This window comes from Equus quagga, chromosome 3, assembly GCF_021613505.1.
Source record: "Equus quagga isolate Etosha38 chromosome 3, UCLA_HA_Equagga_1.0, whole genome shotgun sequence".
Lineage (NCBI taxonomy): Eukaryota > Metazoa > Chordata > Mammalia > Perissodactyla > Equidae > Equus > Equus quagga.
Window position 1 is genome coordinate 20,619,631 of NC_060269.1, and position 12,325 is coordinate 20,631,955.

Here is a 12,325-nt window from a genome sequence, read left to right on the forward strand (position 1 = left end):
TGAGGTATATATGGAGACATGTTCGACAATGTATTTAAGCATTATAGCAAAATTAAAGAATTGGACAAAATCTAAATATCTTTCAACAAGATAATGGATGAATTGTGATATAGTAATACAACGGAATGCAGTAAACAGCAGTTATAATGTATGAATTGATGATATCTATATCAAAATATTAAAAATAATGATCAAAATAAAGTTTTGCAGATGATACATACAATATGGTATCACTTATCTAAAATTTTAAAAGTTGTCAAATGACAAAATGATTTCAGATATGAGCATATATAGCAAAAATATTAGAGCCTGTATAGTACTGAAAAATACTAAATTCAGGACAGTGAATGACCACTGGGAAGGAGCAGAAAGAAATGGGCAAGAAAAGAAGTGTACAGAGAGATTCAATTGTTTCTGGAAGATTTTATTTCCTTCAAAACAAACCTGAAACAAATATGGCAAAAAGTTAAGAATAGACACAACTGGGCGGTAGCTATACAGATATTAGTTTTTATTATCTTTTATACTTTGTTGTATGTTTTAAATACATAAAATTTTAAAAATAAGGAATAATAATATACGCAAAGTATTTGGCATAATTCCTGACACAAAGGAAGCTCTCAATAAATCTTAGCTCTTTATTTTTTAAAATTCTTTTTTCTGAATATGGGAAAAAAGTCTACTGGCTAACCAAGGTATATATTATAAGCATTCCACTAACATGAGAAGGATTAGCTCTCGAAGTACAAAACCTCAATGGACATGTCAACACGAATCCAGAAGAAGTGCAAGATGAATCAGACAAAATGAAAACGTAATCTTCCAAGAGAACGCAGATGAGTTAAAGAATAAATGCATCCAGCAGTCTATGTAATTTATTAAGAACTTGAGAATTAATTAAGAGACAAGTGATATTTTAACTTTCAATTGTTCAAAAGTTGGTTAAGAATCTTCTTGGGATAACTAAGTAGTTCCAACTTTAAAAATATTATTTAAAATTTCTTAGGAATTTTTATAAAATCAAAACCAACTATCAATGTTATGACTGATATTTGGAGATGGATGACATTTGGCAAAATAATAATTCAAGCCCTCATTAACCTCCCTCCTCCCACCAATTATGTTTCCTAATTGTCACTCTTATCACCTGTTTCTCTCCACTGTAACCTACCTTGGAGATAGCACCAAGCTTGTACTATTTTATTCCCAGAGTCTAACACAATGCTTCACTCACAGGAGTCGCACAATAATGGTAAATAGATGAATTTATTCTAGATTATTCAGAAAATCACTTTTAAAACCTATTTAGTAATCCTCCAGTGATTATTGAATTAAATCCAAACTCCTCAACTGAACTATCCAAGGCCCTCTACAATGTGGATACAACCCACGCTTCCTAATGTTATTTTCCATTACTTCTCTCATAGATGCCAAACACATTACAAAAACTGAAGTACGTTTTACTCCCTAAATGCAACTCTCACTTTCTCATCTCCTTTGGCTTCTGCAGATGCCAACAGGTACATCTGCAACACTCTCCGCCACCTCCTTTTGGCCCCCAGTGAAGTTCTTTTAAAATCCTACCTACTCTTCAGTGCCCAGAAGATATGCTACATCCTTCAGGAAACTTTCCCTGATCTCTCCAGCTATATGTGATCTCCTTTTTCCCTTAATACCATATTTGGTTTTAAGGTTCTTAAAACAGAAAGAATATGCCTTTTCCCTAGTTATTTAATATTTTTACTAGTCTTTTGGTTGCTATGAAAAGTCAGTTTTATTTCACACATCTTCATATCACTAAAGCCCCTGGCATCGTGCCTTACATAAAGGTGGTGCTCTATATATATTTGTTAAACTGAATTCCATAAAGATGCTATTCTGAAACTATTTTCTAATGATAGTTGCTAAGGAAATATAAACATAAGAATAAATTACCCCAAAATCCAAAATAATTATAAAAGTTACAAGATTCTGAAAACAAATGTGATAAATCAAAACATAAGAAAAGTAGTTGAATAAAAGTATAGATTCAGCAATCTCTACTTGCTATCGAAACTTTTAGAATAATAGACTGCATTACTTAATTCAAGATCTAATGGAAAAAATTAGGTTGGGAGAATAAGATTGAAACTGACTAGAAAAGCATTTATAAATATCCTTCTTATACTCTCTAAAGCAAAATTTAAACCAACTACACTAAATAAAAGGAACATTTACAGAATCTTGAATAATAGATACTGTACAATTAATTTCTATTTATTTTGATCCCAAGATGACTTCCTGAGATGATGGTGATGGTACATCACGGAAAGAATGTCACTAACACTGGACTGTAGTTGGGTAGACAAACTTTCTGGACACTTTTCTGCCTCTAACAAAACTACACACTAAATATTCTAATTACAACTCTTAATGTTTAATTTTGTGCCCCTGACTTTAATCAGTATCACAGGCTATCAAATATGTAAATATCATCCTTTCCTTCATCCTCTGGAAGAAAATAAAGTAAAGGCTGACTAGAATTTTGTAAAGATGTTCTTACACATTTTAGAGGATTGCAGCAAATCCCTTAAGCCTATCACTCATATCATGAGATTGATTTTTCATTATTTATGAATAAAGGTTGATGTACAGCATAAGAAATTGCTAAACTCTTAGAGTCAGACTCTTGCTAAAGTGCTACATCATCGATTTTCTAACACCATCATGGGATGATGCAAAATTAACTCTAAGGTTTTACTGAAGTAATTCATCAGATGGAGAGTTTAGAACTGCACTGTCTAATACAATAGCCATAAGCCACGTGTCTATTTAAATTTAAATTTCATTTATTTAAAGTCAAATTAAATAAAGATCTGTCAGTTGTACTAGCCTAATTCCAAATGCTCAAAAGCCCCTTGTGACTAGTGGCTACTGTATGGGACAGTATAGAATTATACAACATTTCCATCATCATAGGAAATTCTATTGGACGGTGATGGTTTAGAAAGTTAGTACTTTGACTCAACTCGAACAGTACAGGTAGTTTGTTAAATTTTATCTATTGAGTATTATATTTTTTAAGTCATGATCAACAAAAGTAGCCCTACTGTTCCTTTCAATGTAATTTTCAAGTAACTATTATTTGATTACAGTTGGGACCAGCTCCTATTCATTGTACAAGACATGCCAAATTCTTCCTGCCTCAGGGCTTCTTTTTGGTCCATTCTGCGGCTCATTCTTCACTTTCAGTGACAGTTTAAATGCTACTGCCTTGATAGGCCTTCTCTGACCTTTCTACCGAAAATAGATCTCAGCCACCTCCCCCTCACCACACTATATACACGTTATTCTCTCTCTCAACACCCTGTTTATTTTTTTCATAGAATATTGCAATTTTCATTCCTTAATTAATTCTTCCACTGAAGGAGGATCCTTTGTCTACCTTATTCATAGCAGTGTCCCCAGAACTTACCTAGCACAGGCATGCACTCAAGATTTGTTGAATTAATAAATCAGTGTTTGCTGAGTCAATGAATACATTTGCACTGACTGTCTTTCCCCTCCAGAACCAACCCATACCTCCCTGGCACTAGGCTTTTACATTTATTCTTTGCTGCTGCTTCTTTCCAGTTTATGCGTTTCCTTTCCTTCCAAGCAGACTCTCTCAATTTTTTTTTAACTTTAATTTTGAGTTCAAAGGGTAACGAATAGAAAGAGAAGTCCCAAGTTAGAAGAGGAAGATATGTTTAGTGAGCTTTCAGGGAAAACACACTTATTTTTAACAATATTCTACACTCCAGCAAGCACAAAGAGAACCGAAACACTAATTCTACAGCTCAGGACACACATGTACTGCTGTGGCATAGATTACAAAGAGGATTTAATTAGCCTGTGTGTGAGAAAAGGCACGTATTTAAAAAACGAAAAAAAAGAAGGAGGAAAGAATTGGGAAAAGAGGGAAATTTTCCACTTACCTTCTTGAATATTATCTTTTAATATTTGTCATCCAGAGCCCATTACTATACTCTCAGAGAGCAATGCCACTTGAAATACTTTTTATTTACAAAGAAAACAAAAAATAATCAAAGACAGACAACTAAAGTTCACAACAACCCTGAATTGGTCATTCAAGACACTAGTTGTTATTTAAAATACCTTTAGAAGGTTACATACAATCATAAAGGGAAAAGAGTTTTTAAAATATGAATTTATCATCAAAGTATCATGAACGAAATATATTAAATACACAAGCTATTCAACACATTGGACGACTTCAATTTTCAGTTTAAATTCACAGAATTTATGTATCATTAGTTATTTTAAAGGTATTATGTATTTCCCTAAGAAACAGTACTATACAAAAAATCTTAAGGAAATTCACAAAACTTACTTTGATCCAAAAGAAGCCTAAATGATCATCATGTAGTAACAGCACTAAAGCATTTTAACTATCACTTATAACATAGTTTCTATAGAAAATCATGTGTGAAGTTCCAACTTAAAATATAAGAAATAAATATCAAATTCCTGCAGCTTTGTTTTTCTAATATTAGAAAAAGTTTTCATAAAGAAGTATGCCCATTTAACACAAGTCCTGGCAATTCTGTGGTATCTAGTGTGAGGAAGGAGGCGGGCATTTCATTGGGATTTTGTCTTGAAAAACAGAACTAAAAAGCATGAACTATTTGTATTTCCCAAGCTTATCATGACTTTTTACATCTTCACCTTCACTGTATTTGGCACACAGAGCTCAACAATGGTGGAAGATAAGTAGGTAGGAGAGAAGGAGAGGAAGCATATAGTTGTTTCACTCATTCAACAAATATTTATTGAGCATCTACTAACAAGAATTGTTCTAGGCATGGAAAACACAACTGAACAAAAAGGGCAAACATAAATTTATGAAGAATTTCTACTGTTAAGTAGCAATGACTAAAGTTACAGTAACAAGAGATCTGAGCCAGTGCTCCTGGGTCCCACATACCCATTGATAATTGTTTATTTGATAACTGATAGTTGATAATGGTTTCCTCCTACTTCTGTCTTCCTTTACTCAAAACAGAAAAAAATTCCTCCTGAACATTTTTTCAGAAACCAGAATAATGTTTCCGGGATGCAGAACACACAGAGGATGCACTACATATAGCCAAAGACATGGACCTTACTGTTAGAAAGCAGATAATCTGCCTCTCATGCTCACATATCACCTCCCCTCTCACTACTACAAACCATGCAGTGAAAGGCAAGACCCCTGAGGACTGGAGTCTTGAGAGAGAGAAACATGTTCTTAAGAGATGGTGGACTGCAGAGGAATCTTAGGCAATCAACAATACACTACCACTAAAAATAGGGGATAAGAATCAATATTTGATGGTATGACTACAAGAATAGTACATGTAAGAGAAGATCAATGTACCTTCAGAGAATTAAAGGAGCTATAATTTCACCAAAGAGATTTGTCCCTACTTAGTATGTTATCATCAGGCTTTAATTAATTACAATCACAATGCACGAGGCAGGTGCATCTAAAAGGCTGTCTAGAGTCATTGCTTTATCTGGTAAAACCATCTTCCATAATCAAGTCAGTCATAGTGTCATTAAATATGATGCAATACCATGCCTAGAGGTCTTCTTGGGCATTAAAATCAATCTTTTGTTTGAATCCTCTTTTCAGGCATATTCTATAAGACACTGAGCAGAAGCAAAAGAATCTAAGAATCTGAGCAAAACTTACAGGCTGCTGCATTATGAAAGATTCTCTATCACCTATATGATAACAGTTCTTAGTTAAGCATGAATAACAAAGTAACACACAAAAAAATAATATCATGACTAACATGGTGAATAGTGGATGGGTAGTTTCAAGACACTTTGGACTCTGAGTCTGGTCTTTGGAAATAAAAACAGAGAGTAGCAGGTGAAATGTTGAGTATACATTAAAGGAAGTATCTATAATGTAAGTATATTCAAGTCATCCAAATAAACTATTCCTTTTTCAGTACCTTAAAAACAACTTCTTCTTTAATATCTTAAAAACAATTTCAGTTTTAATTACAAGATTCATTCATGTCAAAAGCAAAAGACTTCCTTATTGATTCAGTAGAGAGCTATCACTAATCTAGGAGCTACTTTAATATTCTGTAACTCAGAGTGCACCAATAAGTATACCCTACTGGTCAAAAAAATTTTTAAACATAGTATTTAAGTAAAAACAGAGACCCAAGGAAAGAAATATCAACAACAATGCCATATATTATTTACTGTTTTGAGTTAGTTTACACTCTGTCATAATTTATGAGAATTCAGAGAGTTAAAGCTTACTACTGAACATATCTTGAGACACAATTTTAGGATGTTTCAAAACTTCAATGAATTCCCATTTTAGAACTTACACATTTTAACACCATACATAATATGTAAGCTCCAACTCTTAAAAAAAAGGCAACTTCTATGGTCAAAGAATTTACATTCATTAAGCAAAAACAAGCTTTCTTCTTTACAAGAATCAAGGTTGTAAGCAAAATTTCAAAGCCGTTGTAGGTAACTCCACATGAGAATAATCCTAAATAGAATTTATTTTGCATTCACATTTATGTAGATACATTTACAACCAAATTTGAGCCTAGTTTGTTAGACGTTAATTAATTTACATACCTGGATGGATGAATATTTGGAAAAATTTTCCATTTGATAGCGCCTAAGAACTTCATTTAGTCTTTGATCTGAAACGAGAAAAACCAATTTCTTGTTCATTGGGTAATGTTCAATATTAAAAAAACTAGAAATAAAGTAGTTATTTGATATATTCAATGCAAAATTGCTAGTCTTCGCTTCTCAAAATAAAATGAATCATCAATTTCAATACACCATTGTGGAATTTAAGAACAGGCCCTTCTACACACCTAAGCCAACCAATCTGCCAATGGGCAAAAGAATGCTGCAAAGAACTAATTTTTCTGATTTCATAAATTTTAATTCTTACTCTCCTGGCTTGCTCTTCAGGTTAACAGAATTCAAAAAATATTCTCTACATTTTTTTTTATTCCTGCTACTAGAAGTGAAAAGAGTTGCAAAGACAAGCCATAACTAAACCCTTTAGAATTGTTAAAATCTTCTGAAATTCTCTTCCAGGACAAACCTCCATACTGAGGAGAAGTTGCAGGACAAAGAATCCAAATTAAACAGTAGTGGGCATGAGACAATGGAAAAAAAGGTTCAGAACGAGGCCAAGAGCTCTCAGTGAGTACAAGGTGATATTTTTATTCACATCAAGAATAGACATACAGAACAGAACACAGAACCCAACAAATGTACAAAGGTCATTCTGTCAAGATCACATGGAACATTTAAAACTGATAATTTGTTGGTAATACAGCAAGTCTCAAAAAGTTTCAAACTACTGAAGCCAAAGAGAGCATGTTACCTGACAATAGCACAATTAAGCTAGAATCAAGAATCAAAAAGTAAAGGGAAAATCTCCATACACTATGAAGTTAAGAAATTACTTTTAAATAACCCATGGGTCTCAGGAGGAATTACAAAACAAATTTGAAAGTATTCTGAACTGAATGATAGTGAAAATGTAATACCTGGAAACTTGCTCAAAGAGAAATGTATAGCTTTAATGGCACATGCTAGAGAAAAAGGCAGAAGTCAATGAACTACAGTCGATTCCAAAAAGTTAGAAAAAGAACAGCAAATTAAACCCAAAGAGAGTCAAGTGAAGGAAAGAAAAAAGATAACCCTCCCAACTCAAAGAAACAGAAAATAAACACACAAAAAAGAGGATCTACAAATACAATTATCTCAAAAATGATAGAAAAAGCATCTGATGAAATTCAAGATACATTCATGATAAAGCATTAGGAATGTAGGAATAGAAGGGAACTTCCTTCATATGATAAAGGATTCTCCTACATAAATGCACTTAAGGATGAAAATGTTGAAAACTTTCCCTTGGAAATTGGGAATGACACAAGGATAAATTCTCCTGACATTTATTCATACTCTACTGGAGGTCCAAGTTAACACAATAAAGCAAGTAAAAGAAATAAAAGGTATAAAGATTGAAAAAGAAGAAAAACTGTCATTATCCAGAGTTATTAGTGTGTATGTGGTAAATCCAAAAGAACATACAGATAAATTCTTAGACTCAATAATTAATTTTAGCAAGATTGTTAGATACGAGGTCAATGTACAAAAATTAATTATATTTCTATATATAGGCAACATAAAGTTAGAAAACAATAAAAGCTATTATTTACAATACCATCAAAAATATCAATGTCTAGGAATAAATCTAACAAAAGATGTACAAGATTATTGCATAGAAAACTATGAAACATTCAGGAGAGAAATTAAAGATTAAATAATGGAGAGAGATACTGATGGTTTACAGGCGTATTGTAAAGATGTCAATTCTCTCCGAATTGATCTATGGATTCAATGCAATCCCAATTAATACTCCAAAGAGGATACTGCAGAAGTTTAAAAGTTGATTCTAAAATATAGGTGGAAATGCAATGAAAATAGCGAAGACACTTTTGCAAACGAAGAAAAGAGGGAAGGACTTGCTGTACCAAATATCAAGATTTATTATAAAGTTAGAGCATTAAGATAGTGTGATAGTCATCTAAGAATAAATAACACTGACCAGTAGAAGAGAAATATACTCATGTATATACAGGCAATTGAATTATGATCAAAGAGGCACTCCAGAGCAGTGAGGGGGAAAGGATGATCTTTTTCTAAGTGGTTCTGGGTCAAGCGGATATCCTCATAGAAAGGAATAAAACATTATCCATAAAAATCAATTTTAGGTGAAATGAAGATATAACTGTGAATGCCAACATAATAAATTCTAGACAAGAACAAAGAGAACATCTTTATAACCTTAGGGTAGGGAAAGATTTTTTAATCAAAACACAAAAAGCACGAACCATAAAAAAAAAACTGATAAACCAGACCACATTAAAATTAAGAACTTCTGTTCATAGAAAAACAAAAACAAAAATGTTAAGAGAGTAAAAATGCAAGCCACAATCATGGAGACAAGACTTCAGACCCATATAAGTAACAGCTTGTCTCTGGAATACATAAAAAACTCCTATGAATTAAAAGGCAGACAATCCTATAGCAAAAGGGTATGAAGAATGGGAACTTCACAAAAAGGTTACCCAGGTGGCCAGTAAACATAGGAAAGCTGCTCAACCTCATTAGGCATGAGGAAAATACAACTTAAAATAACAATAAAATAAAGAGCTAAAATTAAAAAACATGTTGGTGACAATGTAGAATAAAGAAAACTCCCATACACTGCTGGTGAGAGTGTAAATTAGTGAAACGTTAAAATTAAACATACAAATAATTCTTAGGAATTATGTTATACAAATGCAAATATACATATATACGGAATACATATTAACTATATATACGTATAAATTTTAAAAATCTATATAATGTACAGTGTATACATTCTATGTTGGGAACTTCAGATAGTAGTTTCTTCCTTGAAAGCACGCATAACTTAGCGGAGAAATATGACAGATACATACGATTCCGATAAAGAAAGAATTACGGAGTATTAATGATGTAAATGGTTTTTAACTTTTTATTGAGTTTAAAAAGAATTATCCACAATTTTTTACTGTTCCCCTCAGAAATTTTAAGATACTTATTTCACATATAGTACTAAAATTTTACCACCACCATAGGATCTGGCTTCTGCCTATTACTCTTCTTCCCTATCAGTCTCAAAAGCAGGCTGGAGTTATGGCCATGGGTACAATAATTCCAATACAAACTACTTCCTTTTTCTACTGATAGGGTTTCCAAACAAGGAAAAACACTAATCTGAGTTCTCAGTGATTAAAATAGGTCAACAGTGGATTTATGAGGAGGGAAACACATTCACTCTTTGCAAGATTGACTTTAATCTGGAGAAAATTTTAACATAACTTAAATCTACTATTTCCTTTATACATTCAACAAGTACTTATCTCACTGTTGTTTAATTTGCATTTTCTGGAATACTGATGAGATTGACATCTTTTCATATTTTATAGTAGTTCTTCAGGTTTTATTTTTTGTGAATGGGCTGGTCATATTCTTTATTTTTCTATTAGTGTCAATGCATTTTTGTTTGTGAGAGATCTTTCTACCTTCTGGATGCTAACCAACTCTTAGTTAGATTTATTGTAAACACATATTCCCCTTCTGTAGCTGGGCTAGTCATTTATTGATGATGACTTTTGTGACATCCAAGTTTTTATTTCCAATGTAGTTTATTCATTTATCTTTTCTTCAAGCCAAAAATGTTTGTGTCTAGGGCCGGCCTGGTAGCGCAGTGGTTAAGTGCGCACGTTCTGCTTTTCTGCAGCCCTGGGTTCACTGGTTTGGATCCCAGGTGCGGACATGGCACTGCTTGGCAAGCCATGTTGTGGTAGGTATATATATATATAAAGTAGAGGAAGATGGGCAGGGATCTTCCACAGCAAAAAAAGAGGAGGATTGGCAGCAGTTAGCTCAGGGCTAATCTTCCTCAAAAAGAAAAAAAAGAAAAAATAATGTTTGTGTCTGTTGAAGAAATCTTCCCCTATCCCAAGATCATAAAGACACCTTTTTAAATTTTTTTCTTAAAGTTTAAAGAGAATTTATTCCTTCAATCAACCTGGAGATAATTTTTCTCTATGGTGTGAAAAAAGTATCTTTATTATTTTTTCTTTCCTATGTGGATAGCCAAGTATCCCAGCATCATTTGCTGGATAGTTGATCCTTTTCCCACTGATCTGTATTGCTTGTTCTTTCAGATAACAAGTGTTTGTGTATATACGTATCTCCTTCTCTGCTAATTTATCTCACTGATCTATGCATTTATCAATCTGTCAACATAATATTGACATAATAATTGGATATTTATAAGAAGACTTAAAAGCTGATAAAATGAAATTTCCCACCTTGATGTTCTTTAAAATTCTCTTTGCTATTCTTAGCTCTTCCACATAGATTTTAGAACCATGTAGTCAAAACTAAGTCTAGGACTGCATTGAATCTACCCATTAATTTGTGGGAGAATTGACATATTTACTACATTGAGTGTTCTAGCCCACAAATTTGATATATTTCTCAAGCAATCTAGGTCTTCTTTTATATACTCAACAATTTTCTAGTGCTAACTATCTTTCCATTGCTGGGATGAACCTAAAATGAAGACAATTGTATGTGTATATCTACACACACACGCTCATTGCTGGATGTGATTTATTAACATTTTATTTAGGATTTTAGTTTCTACGCGCATAAGTGAAACAGGCCTATAATTTTTTTTTCTTGCAAGTGTCTTTGTTGGGCAGTAGTTAAGAATGCAGACATTGAAACTAGACTGCCTGGGTTCAAATCCCAGCTTGATTTTTAGTTATCAGGTTGTGGTGGTATTTATCAGAGGGCTGAGCTTTTATTTATGGTTATTGAACAGCTGGGTATGAGAACTATAAAGGCAAACTAAACAACTGATCTAGGGATGAGGTATTACTGGGCATGTGCTACAGAAGAACAGGGGCATAATCACATTATGATTACTGACAAGACAGCAGTTGAACTCATGGGCAATGGTTATAGCTTGTGTAAGCAGTAAAAACAAGCTGGGAAGGAGTTACAAAATGGAAAAACATGAGTTCAAAGAATAAAGGTCTTGATGAAGTCAAAGAACAGTTACAGTGGGAGAAGGATACTTGTGTTTAAGATTTCAAAAGTAGGGCAACATGAAAAGGACTGCTTATGTCCAAGATGAAGTAACAAGGACCACCCCTTCCTGCCAGGTAAACCAAAAAACAAATAAATAAATGAAATAACGGTTTGCAAGACACCAGACACCAGATGATGATGAGAGACGCAAAACAAATTAGGTAAGTCCTATGATGGTACCAGCTAAATGACTTGAGGGACTTTTCAGGCCATAGCACAAAGACGGAAAAAGCAGGCAGAGATTAGCAGACTCTCTAAGCTAAGGAGACAGAGCTGAGAGTCAGTAGAGAACAAGGGAACTACAATTGGTACAACAAAGCACGAGAGAAAAAACTGTACAGAGAGAGAACTCTGGATATATGAGAGCTGTGGAGGGTCTCTCACAAGTACACAACAGAGTACTGAGTAGCTCTTTATCTATTAAAGAAATTGAATTTGTAGTTTAAAATCTTTCCAGAAAGAAAATGCTAGGTCCAATTGGGTTTACTGGTAAATTCTACCCAACATTTAAGGAAGAAATAACACCAATTGTATACAAATTCTTCCAGAAAATGGAAGAAAACAAAATATTTTCCAAGTAATTCTATGAAGCCAGGATTAC

The 12,325-nt window shown here is 33.3% G+C and overlaps 1 protein-coding gene across 3 annotated transcripts in view; it reads right to left on the reverse strand.

Annotated features, from left to right (window-relative positions):
• Positions 1-12,325, reverse strand: part of SCLT1 (sodium channel and clathrin linker 1) — a 146,222-nt gene that overhangs the window by 129,572 nt on the left and 4,325 nt on the right. For 2 of the 3 annotated variants that reach the window (XR_006887827.1, XM_046655613.1), the window contains exon 2: positions 6,637-6,704. Coding sequence is in view for 2 of the 3 variants with exons in the window: in XM_046655613.1 (XP_046511569.1) it covers positions 6,637-6,704 (68 nt within the window). In the remaining variant the exon portion in view is untranslated. Of the gene's footprint in view, positions 1-6,636; positions 6,705-7,120; positions 7,160-12,325 lie in introns of those variants that run through there. The other variant, XM_046655614.1, reaches the window with a different exon arrangement.